The 23795-nt window shown below is 44.1% G+C and overlaps 1 protein-coding gene across 1 annotated transcript in view; it reads left to right on the plus strand.

Moving 5' to 3' along the window:
• Nucleotides 1-3398: 3398 nt before the first annotated feature.
• The window catches only part of ttc34 (tetratricopeptide repeat domain 34), a 112216-nt gene continuing 91819 nt past the window's right edge, over nt 3399-23795 (plus strand). Inside the window, exons 1-3 of the mRNA XM_041206998.1 lie at nt 3399-3464; nt 20561-22216; nt 22856-23081. Of these exons, the coding sequence (XP_041062932.1) occupies nt 20616-22216; nt 22856-23081 (1827 nt within the window). The 5' untranslated portion in view covers nt 3399-3464; nt 20561-20615. The remainder of the gene's footprint in view (nt 3465-20560; nt 22217-22855; nt 23082-23795) is intronic.

The raw sequence follows: 23795 nt of genomic DNA on the forward strand, positions 1-23795 counted from the left end.
CCCCGGCCTGCTTTTGAGGTCCTGCTGTGTGGCAGTGGCACCCTCCTCGGCCTGTGAGATCACAGGAGGAGGGGAGTCAGATGGGCTGGTCACTCCCTGAGTCACCTGGATAGATGGCCCCGGAGCGTGCACCTGCTGATCATCCTCCATATGGGTGCCCTGTAGGAGGCCAGCTTTGGCATCAGCGATGGAGTTAAGCCCATGCAGCAGTGCAGGAGTGACGTCCTGGACTAAGGTCTCCATGGCAGCCAACATCCTGCCAGTGTTGACTTTGGTACATTGCAATGCCAGCGCTATCACCTCAGCCTGAAGACAGACAGACTCCTCCAAAGTGCCTTGCAATCTGAGGAGTGCAGCGGACACCCCTGCCTCTTGTCCCCAACCTTGCCTTTACAGCTCCAGCAACTGTGACATGACCGAGTCCAGAGGCTCATCATCTGATTCAGACTCAGCAACGTTCTGGCCTTCAGCAGTCCTCCGAGTGCCGGGGACCCGGGAAGTCCCTGCCTCCACCTGCTGTGGATCAAAAAGTGTGATGTATTCACCAGATTGTGATTCCAAGGGTACTCTAAAGCTAGGTCCCACCGAGGTGTGTGTCTCTGCACTGGTGGAGAGTGGGGTGAGCGCTGTGATGGGACTTCAGGGAGGGTGCCTTCAGATTCCTTTCCAGAGATTTCTTTGGGGCTTGATTGGAGGCCCTGGGTCATGGACTCTGTCAGCTGTTTGGCAGATGTGCCTGCAAAAGCAAGGAAAGATAATTAGTGCATGGCAGTAGCCTGTGAAAGAGGACACATCACTCATGGCATGGTTGTCTGATGGATGTTGCGCTGCTGGATCCTCACTTGGTAGAGCAGCACTGACCTCACCATCAACACAGGATCGGTCCCTGTCATCGCCGGCCAGCTGGATGGCTCTGTTTTTGAATTCTGTCAGAAATTTAATTTCTGGCATCCCTCCATCTGTCTGCGACCTTTCCCTCCTGTTCTGAGCCAGTTTGTCCTGCATGAATAGAGATGGGGAGAATGTATCCGGATGCCAGCTGGGCCAGATGATCAGTATGCCTGGCCTGTGTGGGTGCTGAGTGGTTCCATGGATGGGATGAGGACAATGACTGTGTGTGTGAAAGAGTGAATGGTGAAGTCCCTTGCATTGGCAGTGAGTGAAGGCCCTGTGGATGTGTAATGGGTTTGTGAGTGTGTGAGTTGGGAGTGATGAAAAAAGTGACTTACCCTGGCAGAACGGAGGAGATCATTCATCCTTTTATGACACTGGGTGGCTGTCCTCCTCTGCAGGGCGTTTGCGGTGACCACCGGCTCCCAAGCATTGCTACCCATCCTGTGGCCAGAGCGGGGTTAGACCACATCCCGAAGGGCCTCCATAGCATCTAGCAGTCACTTGAGGGACCCATCACTGAAGCGGGGGGCTGTAGTTTTTTTCACCTTTGTTGGCCATGTTTCCCAGGTAGTGGTGGTGAGCTGGTGGCGATGAGCACTTTGCTGCTGGCTGCTTTTTAAAGATGGCGGCCAGTGTGATGCAACAGTGGGGTGATGGTGAGCAGGCAAATGAGAGCCCACTCACCATGGAAACGGCGTGTTTCGCGGGAGTGGATATATAGTGAGGCTGGCTCAGGAAGATAAGGCATGAAAACCCACCATTTTCATCGGCGGGTAGGACTCCATTGTACCCACTCGCTACCGCACTTAGTGCAATTCTGGGAAAATTCCATCCCTAGTGTGAGTTAGGACATGAGCAGCAAGTTTTGGATGACTTCATTTTAGAATTGTCAAGACAAGGATGAATGTTTCAACAGGAGATGCGTTGAGGCAGAATGGGTGACATTCTGGTGGAATGTAAGCAATCTTCATGGTGGCAAGGATATGAGATTGGAAGCTCACCTCGGGGTCAAATATGACTCCAAGGTTGCAAACAGTCTGATTCAGCCTCAGACAGTTTCCAGGAAGAGGGATGGTGTAGGTGGTGAGGGAATGGAGTTTGAGGTGGGAACCAAATAGATTTGGTCTTCCCAGAATTTAATTGGAGGAAATTTCTGTTCATCCAGCACTGGATATTGGTCAAGCCATTTGGCAATTTAGCGACAATGGAGGGGTCAAAAGATGTGGTGATGCAGTAGAGCTGTGAGTGATGAGCTCACGTGTGGAAACTGCTGTTGTGTTTTTGAATGATGTCACTGAGGGGCAGCATGTAGATGTGAAATAGGAAGGGGACAAGGCTAGATCTTTAGGGGACATTAGTGGTAACTGTGGGAGTGGGAGGGGAAGCCATTGCAACTGATTTGTTGGCTATGATTAGATAGATAAGAATGGAAGCAGGTTAAAACAGTTCACCTCAGCTGGACAACAGTGCAGAGGCATTGAAGGATTATGGTGTGTTCAATTTGTCAAAGGCTGCAGACAATTTGAGGATGAAAAGAGATAGCTTACCCTCCTTAGAGTCACAAAAGATATCATCTATGATTTTAATACAAACTGGTTTGGGACTGGAGTGAGGTGGAAACTTGATTAGAAGGATTCAAACGTGTCTGGGAAATATGGACACAAATTTGGGAGGTGACAACACGTTCTGGGGCTTGAGAGGAAAGGGAGGTTGGAGATATGGCATTAGCTTGACTTCTATGGAACCAATGCGCAACTGAGCCAGCACTTTCAGGAGACCGTGAGAAACGCAACAAGAGTCTTTTTTTTCGCCCCATTTTTAAACCAACATCAGTTGTGGGTCAGTAGATAGTGTTCTTGATTTTGAATCAAGAGATTGTGGGGGTGTCTTACTCCAGGGACTTGAGCACAAAATATAGCCTGACACTCCAGTGCAATGCTGGATTGGCTGTTACACCAATTATTGTTGTTTGTGAGACGCATGAAACTGGCTGCCATGTTTCTACATTAAAACAGTGACTACATTTCAAAGTATTTCATTGACTGCAAAGTGGTGTGGGCTACCTGTAATATTTATCTATAATCTTCATTTTCTTTCAAGTGTCAACGTAATGGTAGAGGAAGACGATTTGTCATTATTTAATTATAGGGACCAAGATCTTTTTCCGTTTGGATCTGATGGTAGATGCTGAACTTGGCACAGCCAGGAAAGCCAGTGCCGCTTTGTGTTTGTTTGCAGCCGTGGCAACAGGAGGCACGTGGTGCTGAAATCGATCAGCTGGTTTGTTGCAATTATGTATCGGAGCGAAAGGGGTTACAACGGGACAGGGGAAACCCCGACAACAGGGTACCTGACATCGGATTAGATCCGGAATCGAGTTAGAAGGCCGCAATTTAAAAAAAAAACAAAAGCACGTTGCACGCAGCAAGGCTTAAAAGATAAAGGCGGAGCCTGTTCCAGTAAAGCCTCGAGTCCATGGAATTTAAACACCCTCCGCTGGTCTGCTCCAGAGAGGTGAGTGTTTCTTGAAAAAGCAATTGGACTGAAGAAAAGACACTGTTCAAAGGCAGGTAACGTCAAACCAAACAATCCCATTGACACACTATTCATTGATTCAAAAAGTTCTAACGAGAAACGTGTTAGCCAGACATAATGAACATAAATGGTGGAAGGGAGTTATAGTGTAGGCAAGGGAGCAATTGAATAACAGGCAGAATGTTGTAATTCGGTGAATATTCTGCTTTATAGAGGATGACCATTAGACTCAAGTTTAGCAGGAGCTTTGAGAAATCAGGCCTGCCCCTTTAAACCAATAAAGTTCTCCTGCTTTGAATAGACACATCTTGAGGTCAACTGGATATTGTGCATATTGTGAGGGCAATTGTGCAATTTCGTTCGCCCGGTGTTTAAATACCCATCTGCTCCTCGAGGTATAATATATATGTGTGTGACAGCCAGCCAAATGCAAATATTTTACATTGTCTAATTTGGTAAATATTTTACAAACTTTGCCCATGAGCCACAAGATGGGTAGTCAAAATAGTAACTCTTTGATCCCATCTCCCTGGAAGAGTACCGGTCTCTTGTGACAATGCTGCTAAGAACATGAATACTGCTTATTTAATTTGTGCAATAGTTTAAGATTTGTCAATCACATGACAACAATCCTGTGCTTATAAAGGGATTTTACGTAGAACTAATGCGTGTTATTTTTTGTAAATACTCATTAAAATGGATGAACTGCAAAGTGGCTCCTGACTTGGAGCCAATTTGGAATCTCTCCTATTTTATATGAATTGGGTCTACTTAATTAGCCCGATTAGTTTACCACACAGGCGCCTAGATAGCTCGAAAGCTTGGGTATAGACTATAGGGTTATATCAACAAAGTTCTGCTCCCAAATGCAAATCACCCTTTAGAATTAAGCACCTCTGCCGTTTGCTAACAGTGTAGAAAACGAACAAGGATGTATAGGCATATGGCACCTTCGAAAGCGAGATTTGACGAAGGCCGTGGTTTACTGCTGAGAGCAATAACCCTTTCAGCGGCCCCAGATTTGTTTCCTCTAATCATCTCTTCCCGAGTCCCCTCTCAAAATTCAGCCCGATCTCTGCCAGGCTTCCTGTCTTCCAGATAAAAGCAAAACACAGCGGATGCTCTGAAGAAGAGTCATACGGACTCGAAACGTTGACTCTTTTCTCTCTTTACAGATGCTGCCAGACCTGCTAAGTTTTTCCAGTATTATGTGTTTACGTTCCTGTCCTCCAGGCCGCTTTTGCCAATCCTTGCCTCCCTCCAAGCCCTCGCTCTTTTGAATTCTCTTCTAAAACTATGTTCTTTTTCGCACCTCTCTTTCCTCCTTCAAACCCCTTTTAAAAATCTCTTAACCCCATACAAGGTGTGATATACATTCATGGGTGCAACTGCTAATCATATTGTAATAATTGAGGTACTTTTTGCTAACCTTCTCTGAAACGAAGCCTGGAAGATTCTGCAGTGAATCTATTACAAACCCTCTATTTGCTTTTCAATTAGCTGATTCAAGTTTCTTGTGTTCGAGGGGTTTCATATTTACTCAACGTGGCTCTCTGAGAGTAGCAGCAATCTTGATTTTCTGATTTCAATGGGCGAGCTAACTGTTGTTAACTGATACCCTGCCCAATGCAAAAGATAGAACCCGCCCTTAAACAGTCAATGCAAGTTATGCAAAGCATCTCCACAATCCTTTCATTTACAGGGGAAAATAAATCAAGGACTGTTTGTCCAATGGCCATCTCTTTCTTGTTGAAATTGTACAGTGATGTCTCGGATGAGTCTGTGGTACTAAAGGGTTTTGTACATTCAGACACAACACAGGCTTATGTACACGAAAGAGGGAGGTAGCGGGATTGTGAATGGGCTGGTATCGTGGTTACTGCTTTTAATAGTAGACAACATTATTTATTTGCAAGCATCTGCGTCAAATTGTAGAATAATGCTATTCAAGTGCTAATATTTGCGTTATCAGGGAATGAAAAATGATCGTGTAAAGAGAGATTACTTGCCCTCTTTATTTATGCCCTTCACTGCAAAGCTCAATATTTATACATAAGCCTCTCAACCCGTCAGGTTCCAACATATGAACAAACTTAAGCCAAATGTGATTTTATTCTTATATAGTTGAATATTTAGCATCTATGTCGTACATTGGATGGGGGGCGGGGAGTGGGGTGGTGAAAGTTTGGAATAAGTTGGAAGCGTTGATTTTGACGCTGATAACTGGCTTGTTATCTATAATTGGTCCGAGTTCCATCACATGATCAGCCTGATGGGTAACGAGGCACGAACTGTAATGGAGTATGTGTACAGTAAATCGGAGCGGAGCCTCCTGGAAATGCTGACAGGCCTAGGTTGGTGAGACTGAAAGAGAAAAGAGCATTTTGAATGCCTTTCCTTTAATAATCATTCTACTAGGGAGAAAGAATTATGCTACTTGTGAAAAGGAGACAACTTGGACACTGATGCAGCAGGACAAACACTTGCCTTAATCATTGCAGTTTCCTTTTTTCTCTTCACCCTCCCAAGTGTCAGTTTAACTCCTTTTTAGCACTATAACCATTACATTAGACGGCTGTGGATTCTAAACACTACTGATTTGAGCACGTAATTTAGTCTGACGTTTCGGCGCGGCATTATCAGATATGCTGGGGTATTTTTCAGATTAATTTAAATCGGTACCCTGTCAGCTGGATTTAATGGATGTTAAAAATCCCGAGTTACAATTTGAAGAACAAGACGTTCTCCTGCTAGTCGAGCCAAATAAACAAAGAGGGCATTGAACAGAGTACCAACAACACTCTCCTAAAGCTTCCAAACATCCAGGATTTTGAGATAGTTTAGTGGCGCGATTAGCTGCAAGATAGATTCAAATATTTTGATGTTTTAATCAGTCTCGTCACTTTTTATTATGTTCGTTCAAGAACCACCTCCCCACCGTCCAACTAACTACCATAATTATATGGCTTAAACTCTGCGTGACATAGCATCGAAATCTCCACTTGGCACTTGCTCGTCCCAATCCTACACCTTGCTGAACAGAAATTTGGCAAATTTTAGCAGTTCCAGGAGTTAACTAGTCCATTTTTCCTCGGGTTAAGGTGCTTAATTGGGGGAAGGCAAATTATAACAATATTAGGCAGGAACTGAGAAATCTAGACTGGAGGCGGATGTTTGAGGGTAAATCAACAACTGACTTTCAAACGTCAGATGATAAGAATTCAGGACCAGCATGTTCCTGCTAGGATGAAGGATAAGCATGGCAAGTTTCAGGAACCTTGGGTAATGAAGGATATTGTGAGATTAGTCAAAAAGAAAAGGGAAGCATTGGTAAGGGCTAGAAGGCTGGGAAGAGATGAAGCCCTTGGGAGAATATAAAGAAAGTAGGAAGAAACTTAAACAAGGAGTCAGGAGGGCTAAAAGGGGTCATGAAAAGTCACTGGCAACCAGGATTAAGGAAAATCCCAAGGCCTTTTATACATATGTAAAAAGCAAGAGGGTAGCCAGGGAAAGGGTAGGCCCATTCAGGGACAGAGGTGGGAATCTGTGTGTGGAGCCAGAGGAAATGGGAGAGATACTAAATGAGTACTTCTCATCAGTATTCACCAAAGAGAAGGACTTGGTAGTTGATTTGTCTGGGGAAGAGTGTGTAGATAGCCTGGATCATATTGAGATCAAAAAAGAGGTGTTAGGCATCTTGAAGAATATTAAGATGGATAAGTTCCCAGGGCCAGATGGGATCTACCCCCGAGTACTGAGGGAGGCAAGGGAGGAGATTGTTGGGGCCTTGACAGAAATCTTTGTATTCTCACTGGCTACGGGTGAGGTCCCAGAGGACTGGAGAATGGCCAATGTTGTTCCATTGTTTAAGAAGGGTAGCAGGGATAATCCAGGAAATTACAGGCTGGTGAGCCTTATGTCAGTGGTAGGGAAATTATTGGAAAAGATTCTTTGTGACAGGATTTACTACCATTTGGAAGCAAATGGGCGTATTAGTGAGAGGCAGCATGGTTTTGTGAAGGGGAGGTCGTGTCTCACTAACTTAATCGAGTTTTTCGAGGAAGTGACAAAGATAATCGATGATGGAAGGGCAGTGGATGTTATATACATGGATTTCAGTAAGGCGTTTGACAAGGTCCCTCATGGCAGACTGGTACAGAAGGTAAAGTCACATGGGATCAGAGGTGAACTGGCAAGATGGATACAGAATTGGCTTGGTAATAGAAGACGTAGTGTAGCAGTGGAAGAGTGCTTTTCTGAACGGAGAGCTGTGACTAGTGGAGTTCTGCAGGGATCAGTGCTGGGACCTTTGCTGTTTGTAGTATACATAAATGATTTGGAGGAAAATGTAACTGGGCTAATTAGTAAGTTTGCAGATGACACTAAGGTTGGAGGAGTTGCAGATAGTGAAGAGGATTGTCAAAGGATACAACGGGATATATATCGGTTGGAGACTTGGGCGGAGAAATGGCAGATGGAGTTTAACCCAGACAAATACGAGGTAATGCATTTTGGAAGGTCTAATACAGGCAGGAATTATACAGTAAATGGCAGAACCCTTAAGTGCATTGATGGGCAGAGGGATCTGGATGTACAGGTCCACAGGTCACTGAAAGTGGCAATGCAGGTGGATAAGGTAGTCAGGAAGGCATATGGCATGCTTGCCTTCATTGGCAGGGGTATTGAGTATAAAAGCTGGGAAGTCATGCTGCAGCTATATAGAACCTTGGTTAGGCCACACTTGGAATATTGCATGCAATTCTGGTCGCCACATTACCAGAAGAATATGGAAGCATTGGAGAGGGTGCAGAGGAGGTTTACCAGGATGCCGCCTGGTCTGGAGGTTATTAGCTATGAGGAGAGGTTGGAGAAACTCTGATTGTTCTCACTAGAGCGATGGAGATTGAAGGGCGACTTGATAGAAGTTTACAAAATTATGAGTGGCATGGACAGAGTAGATAGAAGCTTTTTCCCAGGGTGGAAGAATCAATTACTAGGGGACATTGATTTAAGGTGAGAGGAGGAAACTATAGAGGAGATGTGCGGGGCAAGTTTTTTACGCAGAGGGTAGTGAGTGTTTGGAATTCGCTGCCAGAGGAGGTGGTGGAAGCGGGTACAATAGTGGTGTTTAAGAGGCAGCTTGACAAATACATGAATAGGATGGGAATAGAGGGATACAGACCCCAGAAGTGCAAAATGTTTTAGTTGATGGGCAATATGATCGGTGCAGGCTTGGAGGGCTGAAGGGCCTGTTCCTGTGCTGTACTTTTCTTTGTTTAACCTTGGTAATGCTAAAGGTGATGAGTTACATCATGGATATGAAGCTACTGTTTGTCATTCCACATATACTGCTTGACATGTGGAGCATTTCCAGCATCTTCAGTGTTTTGCTTCTGTTACTGCTGTTTGAAAAAGTACCTTGCATTTGGGGGTAATCAGCTCTTAAAATGAGCCCATTAAATAAATGGAAAAGGTTCCTAGTTAATGGGTGAATGGCTAAATATGGTGTATAGTAATTCCTTGCTTAAAGTTATAGTTGCATTCCTGAAACGTGCAACTTTAAGCGAAACAATTTTAAACGATTCAATTACAACCAATGTAAAAGCTGTAGCTGCGTTTTGTCGGACATTAAAATATTATATCCTGTAAATTGAAATACTGTACATTGCTAAATTCATATATTTATAAATAAAATAAATTAAAAAATATGAAAGAAATATGCATACTCTACTTGCCTCCCTCTCACCACCTTTTCCGCTAGCTCCGCTTCCATCTCCCAAACCCTCACTGTAAGCGAGGGGTAAGAAGAAGGGTGGTGAGAGGAATCAAATGAGGACAAGTTCAGCAAGGGAAGTAGTGAGTGGCTGAAAGTTAGTGAATGGGAGAGGCCGCTCCAAATTAATGCCAATCAGGCCCTTTGATGCTACCACTACACTGGTGTGAAACAATGCTAGAGCGAACATCCTGACGCTAAATGTGCATACTGGTCCCATTATACCCATGGCGCTGAAGTGGAATGATGCTGAATGAGGCAACTTAAAATGGGGACTTGCTGTAGTACTGGATTGGGTACCACACCTGATCTGTCATTTTAGGTTTTTTATTCATTAATGGGATATGGACGCTGCTGGCTAGAGCAGCATTTACTGCCCATCCATAATTGCCCTTGAGAAGGTGGTGGTGAGCTGCCTTGAACCACTGTAGTCCATGTGGTGTAGGTACACCAATAACGCTGTTACAGAGGGAGTTCCAGAATTTTCACCCAGCAACAATGAAGGAACGGTGATATATTTCCAAGTCAGGATGGTGAGTGGCTTGGAGGGTAACCTCCAGGTGATGCTGTTCCCATGTGCCTTTCTCCTTGCAATCTAAGGCTTTCCTCCTCTACCTACGACACCAATTTCTAGATGGAGTGGTCATAGATCTGGAAAGTGCTGTCTATGGAGCCTTGGTGAGTTCCTGCAGTGCATTGTCATTGGAGATAGTCATAGAGTGATACAGCACAGAAACAGGCCCTTTGGCCCATTGTGTCCATGCTGACCATCAGGACCCTACCTATTCTAATCCCATTTTCTAGCATTTGGCCTGTAGCCCTGTATGTTATAGCATTTCAAGTGCTCATCTATATACTTAAATGTTGTGAGGGTTCCTGCCTTTACCACCCCCTCAGTGTGTTCCAGATTCCAACCACCCTCTGGGTGAAAACATTTTTCCTCAAATCCTCTCTAAACCTCCTGCTCCTTACCTTAAATCTATGCACCCTGGTTATTGACACCTCCGCTAAAGGGAAAAGTTTCTTCCTATCTATGCCCCTCATAATTTTGTATACGTCTATCAGGTCCCCCCTCAGCCTTCTCTGCTCTAAGGAAAACAACCCAACCTATCCAGTCTCTCTTCATAGCTGAAACGCTTCAGCCCAGGCAACATCCTGGTGAATCTCCTCTGCACCCACTCCAGTGCAATCACATCCTTCCTATAGTGGTGACCGGAACCACGCACAGTACTTCAGCTGTGGCCTAACTAGTGTTTTATACAACTCCAACATAACCTATGCCTCAACTAATAAAGGCAAGTATCCTATATGCCTTCTTAACTACCTTATCTAACTGTGCTGTTGCCTTCAGGGATCTATGGACATGAACACCAAGGTCCTTCTGATCCTTCATGCTTCATGGGGTCCTGCCATTCATTGTGATTCCCTTGTTGTGTTAGTCCTCCCAAAATGCATCACCTCACACTTCTCAGAATTAAATTTGATTTGCCACCGCACTGCCTATCTATATCATCTTGCAATCTAAGGCTTTCCTCCTCATTATCTACGACACCACCAATTTCCGTGTCATCTGTGAACTTGCTGATCATACCTCCACTTTCAAATCATTAATGTGCACTATAAATAGCAAAGGTCCCAGCACCAATCCCTGCGGTACACCACTCGTCACAGGCTTCCAATTGTAAAAACAACCTTTGATCATCACACCCTACCTGCCACTAAGCCATTGGTACACACTGCTGGTACTGTGTGGTGGTGGTGGTGGAGAGAGTGAATGTTTGTGGATGGGGTGCCAATCAAGTGGGCTGCCATGTCCTGGATGATGTAAAGCTTCTTGAGTATTGTTTGAGCTGCATTCATCCAGGCAAGTCGAGAGTATTCCATCACACTCCTAAGTTGTGCCTTGTAGATGGACAGGATTTGGGTAGTCAGATGAGTTACTTGCCACAGGTTTCCTAGCCTCTGACCTACTCTTTTAGACACAGTATGTATATGGCTGACCAGAAGCTGAACTGGACCAATGATCATCCTCCAGGATGTTGATAGTGGGGGATTCAGTGGTAGTAACACCATTGAATGTCAAGGGGCAACGGTTAGATTCTCTCTTTTTGAAGATGGTTATTGCCTGACTCTTGCATGGCACGAACATTACTTGCCACTTGTTAGCCCAAGCCTAGATATTGTCCAGGTCTTGTTGCATTTGGATATGGATTGCTTCAGTATCTAAGGATATCGATACTGTCATGGACAGTCAAGAATGTTTTCCCTCTTGGTTCCCTCACGACCTGCCACAGACTCAGCTAGCTCAGTCTGTAGTGGTGCTACTGAGCCACTCCTGGTGATGGACATTGAAATCCCCCACCCATTCTGTGCCCTTGCCACCCTCAATGCTTCCTCCAAGTGGTGTTCAACATAGAAGAGTTCATCAGCTGGGGTGCGGGGAGAGGGATGGCGATACATGGTAATCAGCAGGTTTCCTTGCCCATGGCTCACCTGATGCATGAAACTTCTTTGGGTCCCAAGTTGATGTTGAGGACTCCCAGGGAAACTGCCTCCTGACTGTATATCACTGTGCCGCCACCTCTGCTGGGTCTGTCCTACTGGTGGAACAGTACATACTCTGGGATGGTGACTGAGACGTTATCTGTAAGGAATGATTCGGTGTATGACTGCTAGACTGTTGCTTGACTATCTGGACAGTTCCCCCAATTTTGGTACAAGCACCCAGATGTTAGCGAGGAAGACTTTGCAGTGTCAACAGGGCTGAGTTTGTCGCTGTCATTTCCAATGCCAGATGGTCTATCTAGTTTCACTCCTTATTAACTTTCTAGTGGTTGGATACAATTGAGTGGTTTGCTAGGCCATTTAAGAGTCAACTCCATTGCTGTGGGCTGATCCAGGTAAGGATAGTTTCCTTCCCTAAGGGACATAGTGAATCAAATAGCTTATTTACAACATTCATTTAATTCCAGATTTTTATTGAATTCAAATTCCACCATCATTCCACCTGGGTCCCCAGAAAATTACTCTGGATTACTAGTCCAGTGACAATACCACCTCCCCAGCAGTCTCATTTATGGGAGTGGGGACTATATGCCCTTGGTTTATTGGTCACTGTCCACAGTCCTGATTGTTATTTGTTGAATCTTGCTGGAAAGCATGTACAGACATCAATTGTGAATGGGAATGGTGTTGAGCAGTGACATTCCACAGTCGAATAGTGATGTATTATAGATCATTCAGGGAGTCTGCGTTGTTGAGGCAATATGCACTTTTACGTGTATGTGTTGGTCTGGAACTATGGATAGTGATGGTAGAAGCTCCAATTTTCCTCCCCTATGTGGCTGACCAGAAATATCTCCCATTCTTCTTGCTTGCCATTGGTGAGAGTTGGAAGAATTTGCAGATTGAGAATTAATCTGTTTGGCCACTTTATGAATGCAACTTCCTTGGCATGAAGTCCTTGGGTGAGACTCTAATTTGAAGCTTCTGGCTCAGGGACAGAAGCACTACCCACTGCACCATAAGACCTCCCACAATTGAATAGCTTGCTGATATTCATGTTTTAGTCTCTCTTGCATGATCATCAGTCAGTTAAGCAAGATTCTAGAGATCTGATAGATGAGGGACCATTCCTCAAGTCAAGAGCGCATGCTATTGGTAAAGGAAGGGAAAATTTTGAAGTTTTTTTTACTAACTGGCTCAGGGAGTTGAGACATGGGCTTTAAAGTTTTTTAAAACTACATCGTTAAGTTTTCTTCAAAAGGCTCTTAAAATATAGTAAAACATATTAGCCCAGCACTGTCTTTACAAAACACCTGGCAAACTTTGATTTTATTTGAAGGTATAGAATAACTGGAAGTAGGTCTGTATGAGTTTCAGCACCAATAACAAGCAGGATGTAACTGGTCATGTTTCTGAGAAAGAGTATGACAAACTTTCTTCTGAAATGCTAACAATGATGTAAATCAGTGCTTTTTTGGCTATTTCTCGCCGAACAATTTTTTTTAACATATTTTCATGAAAATGGGCCCCTTTACAAATTGTCTTCTTAAATTAGCAGATATTACTATGGTTCGTGCTTATACCTTTTTAAGGATCTGGCTTTTTTTTAAACTCTTGAAGATTTTTTTTTGTGTTTGATCAAATTTTATCATTTCCCTGCCATGGCAATGAGAGTCAGTGACAATGATATGCTGTTATACACACTAATGGATCATACTGTTCCTGCCTTGAGGATATATTGTGCACTAGCATTGGAGAATTTTTTTTATTATTCTTTCATGGCAAGTGATCGTCACTGGCAAGGCCAATATTTATTGCTGATCCCTGATTGCTCTTGAGGTGGTGGTGAGCCGCTACCTTGAATTGCTGCAGTCCATGTGGTGTAGTAAGCCCACAGTGCTGTTAGGGGAAAGTTCCAGGTTTTTGACCAAGCAACAGTAAAGGAATGGCAATATTGTTCCAAGTCAGGCTTGGGTGCGGCTTGGAGGTGATATTCCCAAGTATCTGCTATCCTTATCTATCTAGGTGGTAGAAGTTGCAGGTTTGGAAGGTGCTTTCAAACAAACCTTGAGGCGTTTTTGCAGTTCATTTTGTAAATGATATGTACTACTGCCACTGTGCATTGGTGGCGGTTGGAGTGCTGACCAAACAGGCTTTGTCCTGGATGGTGTTGAACTTCTTGAATGTTGTTAGAGCTGCACTCAACCAGGCATGTGGAGAGTTAGTCTATCATACTCCTGACTTGTCTTGTGGACTGGCTTTGAGGAGTCAGGCAGGGAGTTACTTCCTGAAGAATTCTCAGCCTCTGACCTGCTCTTTTAGCTGCTCCAGTTCAAATTCTGGTCAACAGTAACCTCCCAGGATGTTGATGGTGGAGCATCCAGTGATGGTAGTTCCATTGAATGTCAAGGGATGATGGTTAAATTCTCTCCAGTTGGAGATGGTCATTACCTGACACTTGTGTGGCATGAATGTTGTCCGGGTCCTGCTGCACACGGGCATGGACTGCTTCAGTATTTGAGGAGTCTCGAATGGTGATGATTATTGGGCAATCATCAGCGAACATCCCCCACATCTGAACTTTTATAATGGAGAAGTCATTGATAAGCAGCCAAAGATGGTTCAGCTTGGGACACTACCCTGCAGTGATGTTCTGGGACTGAGATGATTGGCCTCCAACTTTCTTTGTACGATATGTGATTCAAATTAGTGGAGTTCCGCCACCACACCGCCCCCCCCCCCCCCCCCACCAACCAATTCCCATTGTCTTCACTTTTACTAGGGCTCTCCCTTGTTACATGGGCCATTTACACATAAACAAAGTTAGTCGCGGGCCACGCACACATACGCGCACAAAAATCAACTTAGTTTTTTTGAGATAATACAAAAACGTTCAACTCACCTGTTTTAATACAATGGCTGAATTTGAACATTATATTGCTAAATATTATAGCAATTTAGCTGATGTTTTTATCCAAAGCTAATTCATAACTATGATGATAATGCTATTTTGAAAGCACTACCGTCATAAGTCTAGGTTTTTAGAAATCTTGCTGCAGGCCGGATGAAATTGAGCAACAGGCCAGATCCGGCCCACGGGTCGTAGATTCCCCATCCCTATGTTACATTCATCAGCATCAGGATTTCAGATGAGGCATGCCAAAGATGCCTCAGGTCAGTCCCTGCATCAGTGCAACTTTTTGTTGCATCTTCTGCAGCAGTCATCCAATAGCCTCTCAGATTACCTGAATACTGAACTATCAATAATTTAGGGGGTGGCTTTAGACTGCAGGTACAAATCTGCTTGTCAATTGTACTGAGTTTGCTTTGGATTGAACTCCAGATTCGACTATTCCAAACCCTCTGACTGACCTCCTGCAAAGTTGAGTTCAAAACTCTACTGCCCATATCCTAACTTGTACCAAGTCCTGTTCTCTACATTATTGGTGCTTTTTGGTCTAGATTGGCTCCCCATCCAGTGACCCTCAAAATTCATCAGTATGTTCAAATTTCTCTCCTCTTCCCTTATCTCTGTAATTCTGCAAATGTTCAAGAACAATGATAGTTCCAATTCTGGCCTCTTGTGCATCCTCAATTTCTTTTGCCACACCACCAGCACTGGAATTCTTTCCCTAAATTTCTCTGGCTCACTCTCCTCCTTTTAAAATGCTTTTGAAAACCTACCTCTGATCAAACTTCTGATTATCTGTCCTGTCTCCTTATGTGGCTCAGTGTTAAATCTACTAACACTCTTGGGAAAGGTCTTGGGATGTTTTCCTACAGTAAATTCTGTGTAAGTCCAAGTTGTTTTTAAATTAGGGGAACATCATGTGCGATGTTACTATCAGTGCCATTTACACCAGAACAACAGCCAGTAAACAGACTTGTATTCATATAATGCCTTCCGTGACCTCAAATGTCCAAAGCACTTCACAGTCAATTAAGTATTTTTGAAGTATAGACACTGTTGTAATAAATCTGAGTCTTGCCCATAGCAAAGTCTCCCACAAACAATGAGAGCAGGAAGCAGAATTAGATAATTGGGGCATTTTCAGGTTGGCAAGCTTAAACCAATGGATTGCCACAGGGATCAGTGCTGGGCCTCGACTAGTTATAATCTGTATAAATGAGTTGGATGGAGGGACTGAACATATGTTTGCTAAATTTGCTGATGACACAAAGATAAGCAGTAAAGTAAATTGTGAGGAGGACAAAGAATCTACAAAGGGAGGTTAAGTGAATGAGCAAAAAATTGGCAGATGGAGAATAATGTAGGAAACTGAATTTGTTCACTTTGGCAGGAAAAATAGAAAAGCAGTATATTATTTAAATGGAGAAAAGACTGCAAAGGAATCTGGATGTCCTGGTACGTGAATCAAAGTTATTATGCAGGTACAAGTCCTTAGAAAGGCAAATGGACTATTGTCATTTATTGCAAGGGGAATGAAATATAAAAGTACAGATATAGGAACATAGGAAATAGGAGGAGGAGCCTTATCTGCCATTCAATTAGGTCATGGCTGATTGTCTACCTGAATGTCACTTTCCCCACATGATCACCATATCCCTTGATTATCTTTAATATCTAGAAATCCGTCATTCTCTGTCTTGAATATAATCAATTAGCCTCTAGGGTAGAGAATTCAAAGATTCACTGCCCTCTGAGTGGAAAAAAAATCCTCGTCTCAGTCTTAAAAGGCCTAGCTCTTATATGAGACTGTTTTGCTTTGCTGCAATTGTATAAGGCATTGGTGAGACGTGCAAAATATTGTGTACAGTTTTGGTCTCCTTACTTGAGAAGGGATATAATAGCATTAGAAGCAGTTCAGAGAAGGTTCACTCGACTGATTCCTGGGGTAAAAGGCCTATCTCACAAGAAAAGATTGCACAGGCTGGGCCTATATCCCTTGGAGTTTAGAAGAATGAGAGATGATCTTATTGATACATGCAAAATCTTGAGGGGATTTGATGGGATGGATGCTGAGAGAATGTTCCCTTTGTGGGAGTGACTAAAACTAGTGGACACACTTGTTATGACATGGCAGATGATGTGTGCCAGGCTGACTAAATCCACAAGGGAAACTTAGTCGTGCTATCACGATTTTACAATTTGTATTTATTATGAGGTGTGTGCATTGAATTTGGAAATAGTAAGTCCGCCAAGACCTTGAGATATTTTAGAAAATAAAAGATTTCAAACACATACATAAGACTATAAATTAGTTACTACTATAGCTCCTAAAATTCTGAATTAACCTGAATCCCAGTTACACACCCCCTTTAAGGCAACAGTCCAAAATAGATTTTAGATTTAAAACAAAATCAGCAAGTTAACACAGTACCCACTTGGCAGTGGAATTCCAAATGGCTTCCCCAACTTCAGTTACTTTATACAGCAGACTTATGCACAAATGGCTGGAGACTTCTTGAAGGCTGTTTCACACACTCCTTTTGGATTTTACATGGCCTTCTCCTGACACACAGCCTTTCATTCTCCTTATATATTAAATTCTATTGTTCCATATGTCTTTGAAACTGTATCTTCCTCATAATATAAACTTTGCCAATACTGTCAGTCTTTTGGGGAAAAATAAACACACACAGCCTTGCTTATTGGCTAGTTGTAAGAAGACTAACATCCCTTTGAAATTCAAACAATCCCTTCATTTATCTAAAAAAATCAAATTGCCTTCACACTTTACATGCTAAGCCAGCACCCATGTTTATCCATTAAAATTTCAAGCATATTTCTACATCTAACTTCTTTTGATAATTTCAAGCTTGCAGTCTATTTGACTCCAAATGTAATTAAATAACAGACAGGACCAACTATACTCACACCCATAAACCTTCTTCCCAATAAACCAAAAAAATTTTGAAAATTATTATACTTTGTAAAACACCTTACAAGCAAGGGGTCACCCATTTAAAACGAAGATGAGAATTTTTCTTGAAGGTCATTGGTCTGTGGAATTCTTTTCCCCAGAAAGCGGTGGAGGTAGGGTCATTGAATATTTTTAAGGCCGAGACTGACTCCCTTGCCAATCAAGAGTCTAAGGGTATGGGGGTAGACAGGAAAATAGCTTGGTGGGCATAGTTAGATCAGCCATTTTATCACATGACAGAGCAGGCTTGAGGAGCAGAATGGTCTACTCCTAATTCATATGTTCATATAATGACCAGATAATCAGTGTTGATTGAGGAATAAATATTGGCCAAGACACCAGGTAGAACAACCATGCTCTTCTTCTATAAATTGCCACTCTATCTTTTACGACCACCTGAAAAGGTAGACAGGGCCCAAGTTTAAATGTCACATCCAAAGGACAGCACCTTCAACAGTGCAGCACTCCCTCATTAAGTGTTAGTCTGGATATGTGCACCAATCTCAGGAATGGTACCAAAAAAAAATCTCAGGAATGGGATTTGAACTGAGGTTCCTACTGAGTCACAGCTGACAACTACTTCCTCAAATATCTTATTACATTGTGTTTTGGATTTACTTAGTTCAATTTAATTATTAGAAGACTTCAGAGGGTATTTTTGTCAGTTAATTGGTGAACGAAGTTAATACAAAAACTACTAGGATTGTTTTATGTGGAACTATCAGGATATGGCATGCATTCCACCAGAGCCCCACATGGAAAAGAGATTTGAATAAATTTCTGCAATATGGAGCTAGCACCAACATGCATAATAGGTTGAATGGCCATCTCCTGTCTGGAAATTTATGAAATCATTTTAGTTACTGCTATTATCCTGGCCTCCAGGGATTGCCCTTACAATGAAGAAAACAGGCTAACTACTGAGTAACTCAGAGGTCTTGAGTTCAAATCCCAATTTGGCAAATTATTAGTTTTCCTCCTGTCAGCCCATCATTGAGATGTCATTTAAACTTAAACCAGTTCATTCATGTCCTTCAGGGAGGAAACCTGCCTCCTCACACACTCTTAAATGCCATCTGAAGTAGCCTAGCAAGCTGCCATTCTGTTGTACAATCACCTTTCAAGATGAAGGTTCATTATCGTAGCCATAAATATGACTTTGCCAGCTTTATGTACATATCAAGGGTAGATTAAATGGGGAAAAAAAAGCCCAGTGTAAATGTACTGATTGGGATCTCACATTGTGTTAGGAATATGTTATTTGACTTCTACACAAAAGACTCTGCTGATGCACTGATAATTAGTTTATATTTGTCCTTCTGAGGTTTAGCCTTGTCTGCTATCATTCACCTAGTTATGTAAATATAGTGTCTGCAGGGGAAGAGAATCATCAGTTGCCTATTTTAAGTAAACCAATAAGGGTGGGCTATGTTGCTTCAGTGTCACCAACAGAGGTGACTACACAATTTCCTCATTCAAATATAATTAAACTAAGATATACTCCAGGCAGGCAATGGGCGCTAGGTGGGGTACATCCAGGAGGGGATACCAGTCCATCACAGAGCACGTGTGCACACACACACAAGGACAATTTACTGTAGCCAATCCACCTAACCAGCAAGTCTTTGAACGATGGGAGGAAACCAGAAGAATCTCACCAGGAGAATGTGCAAACTCCACACAGGCACCCGAAATCAGAATTCTTGTGAATAAGACAGTTCACTTTATTAAGACCTCAAGATTAGCTTGTAAAGATGGGTGAAGATGCACAGTTGTGAGTGATTCGGTTGTGCAAGGTAGGAAGATTACTGCAATTTTGCCTTTAATGTGTGATTTGTAAAGCCATAGTTGAGTCTGGTGATAATGTTATCTGTTGTCAGAAGACTGTTTCATTCTCCATCATTAATGCCCACACGATTGCTGAAGTCTTAAAGACAATACAATCTTTCACTACCTGACTGTTGATCTTACTGCTTATCTCATGGTTTGCAGACCAGTGATAAAATTATATCAAAATCAAGGAGTCTTATGTTCTGGAGACTTGATAAATTGAGCTGTACAAAGAAGGAAGGTCTCAATTTCCATGCCAGATCCATTAAAATTTAGGCACACTGTCAATTTGGTCTCCTGACCCCCATCTCCTGCAAGTTGTGGTAGTGACTCCAAATTCAGATCACATAACTCCTATTCTGGTCTGTATTTAACCCAGCAGTGCTTGCTCAATTCGCTATCTGAACAGTTGTTCTAATTTTTAAGGCTACCACTTTAAAATTGAACTTTGACGCTTAAGTTTGCTTGTTAGCTGATTTTTTTCTCTTCTCGCCTCTAACCTCCAATCTCTCAATCTGCTTTAAGTCTTCCTTGACTCTGTTATTGTCAATGCTCTAAACTGTGATTTATTCCTTCTAATCTCAAATTAAATATCTTGCATTACTTCCTCCTCCTCACCATATTAAAATCCAGTGATCAAAAGTTTCATATTCTAAGTCCTTTCTTTCTCAGAATTCTAACCTAATGCTCTATTAACCTACATGTTTCCTAACATAATAAAAAAAAACAGAAAATGCTAGAAAAACTGAGCAGATCTGGCAGTATCTGTGGAGAGAAACAGAGTTAACGTTTCGAAACCGTATGACTCTTCAAGGCTGTTTCCCAATGTGTTATCCTTTGATCCTTATCACTGGGATCTCTCATTCTTCAGTATTGGTGCAATGCGCTATGGGCCTTGCAAATATTGAATATGTTGCTGAATTAGGAAGCATAAAAGCATTTAACCAGCGGGGTGGGAAAATGATGTGATCGGGTGGAAAGCCAGTTTTATACTCGACAAAGACTTCAATGGAGGGTAAACGTGGATGGATGTAAAACGAATCCCGTTAATTACCCAAGGGGCAGGTTGGATTAAAATCGTTGCATGGCGATGACTTCTACCGATCTAATCTGCAAATTTTGCATTTTTCTTTTGCAGGTACGGAGGAATTTGCTCACGTGTAAATCTGTGGGATGCCAGCTCAGTTGTGGTGATGTCTGAACAGGAGCTGCCCACCCAGCTCTGCACCAAAGGGGACCAGTACCTGGCGAGCGGTTCTCCGGCCGAAGCCGCCGCCTGTTACACCATAGCTTTCAGCCAGAGCGCCGAGACGACCGTCCAGCATGTCAAATCCCTGGGGGAGCTCGGCCTGGGCGACGTGCTGGCAGTGTTGGAGGGCTGGTGCGCCGACCAAAGCTGGGTCCCGAGGCAGGCGGGGGGCGAGCCCGCGGGCAAGGCGCCCGTCAGCGTGGGGGTGGCCGCCGTCTTCCTCTCCACGCTGAGCCCCAGCAACCTGACGGCCTCGGTGCTGAGGATGGACGCGCTGCTGAGGAGCGGGCGGCACCAAGAGGCGGTGAGCCGCTGCAACGCTCTACTCAACGCCCACCCGAGGCACTCGCTGGAGCTGCTGCTTACCAGGGCCCTGGCCTGGGTCCTCTCCGACAGCCATTCGGCCAACGGTGTGGTGGACTACCTGCAGGCCTTCGTCAAGCGGCAGGAGGAGACCGTGGCGTTCGTGATCGCACGGCAGAAGAGAGACTTGCCCCGGATCCTGCGGGCCTTCGACGACTACATATCGCTGCATGAAGGGAGACAACAAATTGGCCGCCCGGCCGGGCTGCTGAGCGATTGCCGCCATTTCCTCTCGCTCGTGTCGTCTCGTGATGTCAGCGCGCACCGGGCGTGCGCCGCGCACCCTTTGGAAAAGCGGCGGTTGGAGGAAAGCGCGGGAAGCGGCAGCGCGGCGCTCGCGCGGCCCCCGGGCCTTGGCCGCTCGAAGCCTGAGGCGAAGGCCTTGCTCCTCATCGGCCGGGCCGCTGCCCACTTCGCCGTGGGCAACCGCGACAGGGAGGTGATCCACGACCTAGCGTCGGCCTTTGAGAGCAGCCCGGCGTTCGCCAGGAAACATTTCGAGCAGCTCTTCGTGCCGCACAGCGTGGTGGAGCGGGCCAAGCAGTTCATCGAGGCCCAGTTCTCCGAGTACAAGGCGACGGTGCGCTGCCGGGCCGACCTGCGATCCGACGGGGGAGCCGAGCTCCTTCGGCCCGTCCTTGAAGCGCTCCAGCTGGTGGCCCACATCGAACCGGAGAACAAGCGGGACCTGGAGATCCGACAGGCCGACTGCAAGCTGCTCTGCGGGGAGGCCGAGAGCTCCCTCCGGCTGTGCCAGGGCCTGCTCGCTGCCGACCCGACCACCTACCACAGCACCATCCTGGTCCTCCGCGGCTTCTCCCACCTGCGCGCCGGGGACCTCGCGCGGGCCCTCGAGGATTTCCAGTCCATCCTTGAACACGATCTTCCACATCCCGGGAGCTGTGTTAAGGCCATGTGCGGCCGGGGCCTGGTGCGAATGCTGTCCGGCAGCCCTTACCTGACAGCCCTGGACTACATCACCGCCAGCAGGCTGAGGCTGGACGAAGTGGCCTTGTTTGTGAAGTCCTACGTCCCCTGGAACCAGCGAGGCCTCCTGTACAAGGTCCTGCAGGAAGAAGGGCAGAAAATCCTTCGGAAAAAACACTCCAGCCCCTCAGCCAGTGCTGGGTTAAGGAAGAAAAGTGCAGAACGTGGAAATTATGGCTTTTCTTTCAAAGAAGGGTACTGCAGCCTCTTAATCAAAAAATATCAACTAATCCTGTATCATTTAAGATGGATTTCTTCTAGGAAACAATATGCTGGGAATTAGGGAATGAGTAATTTGAGACCTGACGTTTGGTAGGTGTGAAATGCATAGGTCCAAAGTCATCTGTCCAATGGTTTAAGCCCTATTTTAGGACTGAAGGACACAAATCTAAGCTGACACTCCCAAGCAGTACTGAGGGAGTACCACACCATCAGAGGTGTGGTCTTTCAGAAGAGACCTTAAACTGAGACCCCCCATCCACCTCCCAGGTGCATAATATAAGTCCTATGATAGTACTTTAAAGAAGAGTAGACGAGTTATCCCCATGTATCCAGGTTGGATAGGTTGCTGGAATAGATTCAAGATCACTTTGCCTCTTTGGTAGTAGTATAATGCAAAGTGTTTACCTGTCGTGGTGCCTTGTCTGATGGTGCACGTCGGACAAGAGCACAGGCTGTTTGCAATCTGTGTGTTTAAAGTCAAATATTTGTATACTTGACACAAGGCCAATAGACCCATATGGGAAAAAAAAGTTCTAATCAGACATTTGATAGGTTTTAAAGGGGAAAAAAAAGTCTTGATTATTAAATCCAAACATGTTTGCTTACTCCTAGAGATGCATTGGGTGTTCATTACTTAGCTTTATTGCTGCTGGAACTGGAGCCATCAGATGAGATTTCCCGCATTCTGTCTGCAGATGCTCTCTACCAGCTGGGATGGATGGAAGAGGCTTACAAGACATTGCTGGTTTCTCTTGGCAAGAACCCTCAGCAATCCTCAGTCCTGGCTAGGCTTGCCCTACTTCAGCTGAAGAAAGGCTTTCTATATGACGCCAACCAGGTACGATATCTGGGGTGCTGTAGGAAGGTGGAATTAGGGTAGTTATGTGAGGCATTTCCAGCTTGACAATCCCTGGCATCAGTGATTTGTTGTTGGGAAAGAAGGAATGCCTCAGGGATGACCTAATCAAAACTAAGAATTTTAAAAACAAATTGATGCACAAACTTGAAGATATTTACAGAACCAGGTGGTTATTTGGTCCATCGTATCTGTGTCGATTCATTTTTGGAACAATCTGAAAATAATTGCGTTGCCTCACTCTCCAATGGCCCTGTTGTGTCTTCCTCAGTTTCAAATGTCTACTTGCTCTTTAACAGTGCTCAGTGCCTTTACCACCCCCTATAGTCCATGCTTCAACAAATGAAAATATGAAGGTTTTTCCTAATCCATCTTAGTCTTTCACATTTAGATAATCATAATACAAAACAATTAAAAATTACATAATGATGGAACTTGGGTTGTGGGGTGTTGCTTTTTCACCTAAAGGGTAATCAGTCCTGTAATTGAAGGAGATTGAAGCAGGAGGTATAAATGTGTTCAGAAGCAATTAGATGTGTTTAGAGAGACAAGGGGTTGATTGATAGGTTGAGATAGGAAAGCAAAGGTGGAGGTTTATCTATGAACAGAAAACAGACTCCATTGAACCTAATGAACCTTATTCTAAAGTTTCTCACTATTTTAGCTATAGCAAGGATGTTGGTTTGAAGATTTTGA

The sequence above is a fragment of the Carcharodon carcharias genome, chromosome 15, assembly GCF_017639515.1.
Source record: "Carcharodon carcharias isolate sCarCar2 chromosome 15, sCarCar2.pri, whole genome shotgun sequence".
NCBI classification, from domain to species: domain Eukaryota; kingdom Metazoa; phylum Chordata; class Chondrichthyes; order Lamniformes; family Lamnidae; genus Carcharodon; species Carcharodon carcharias.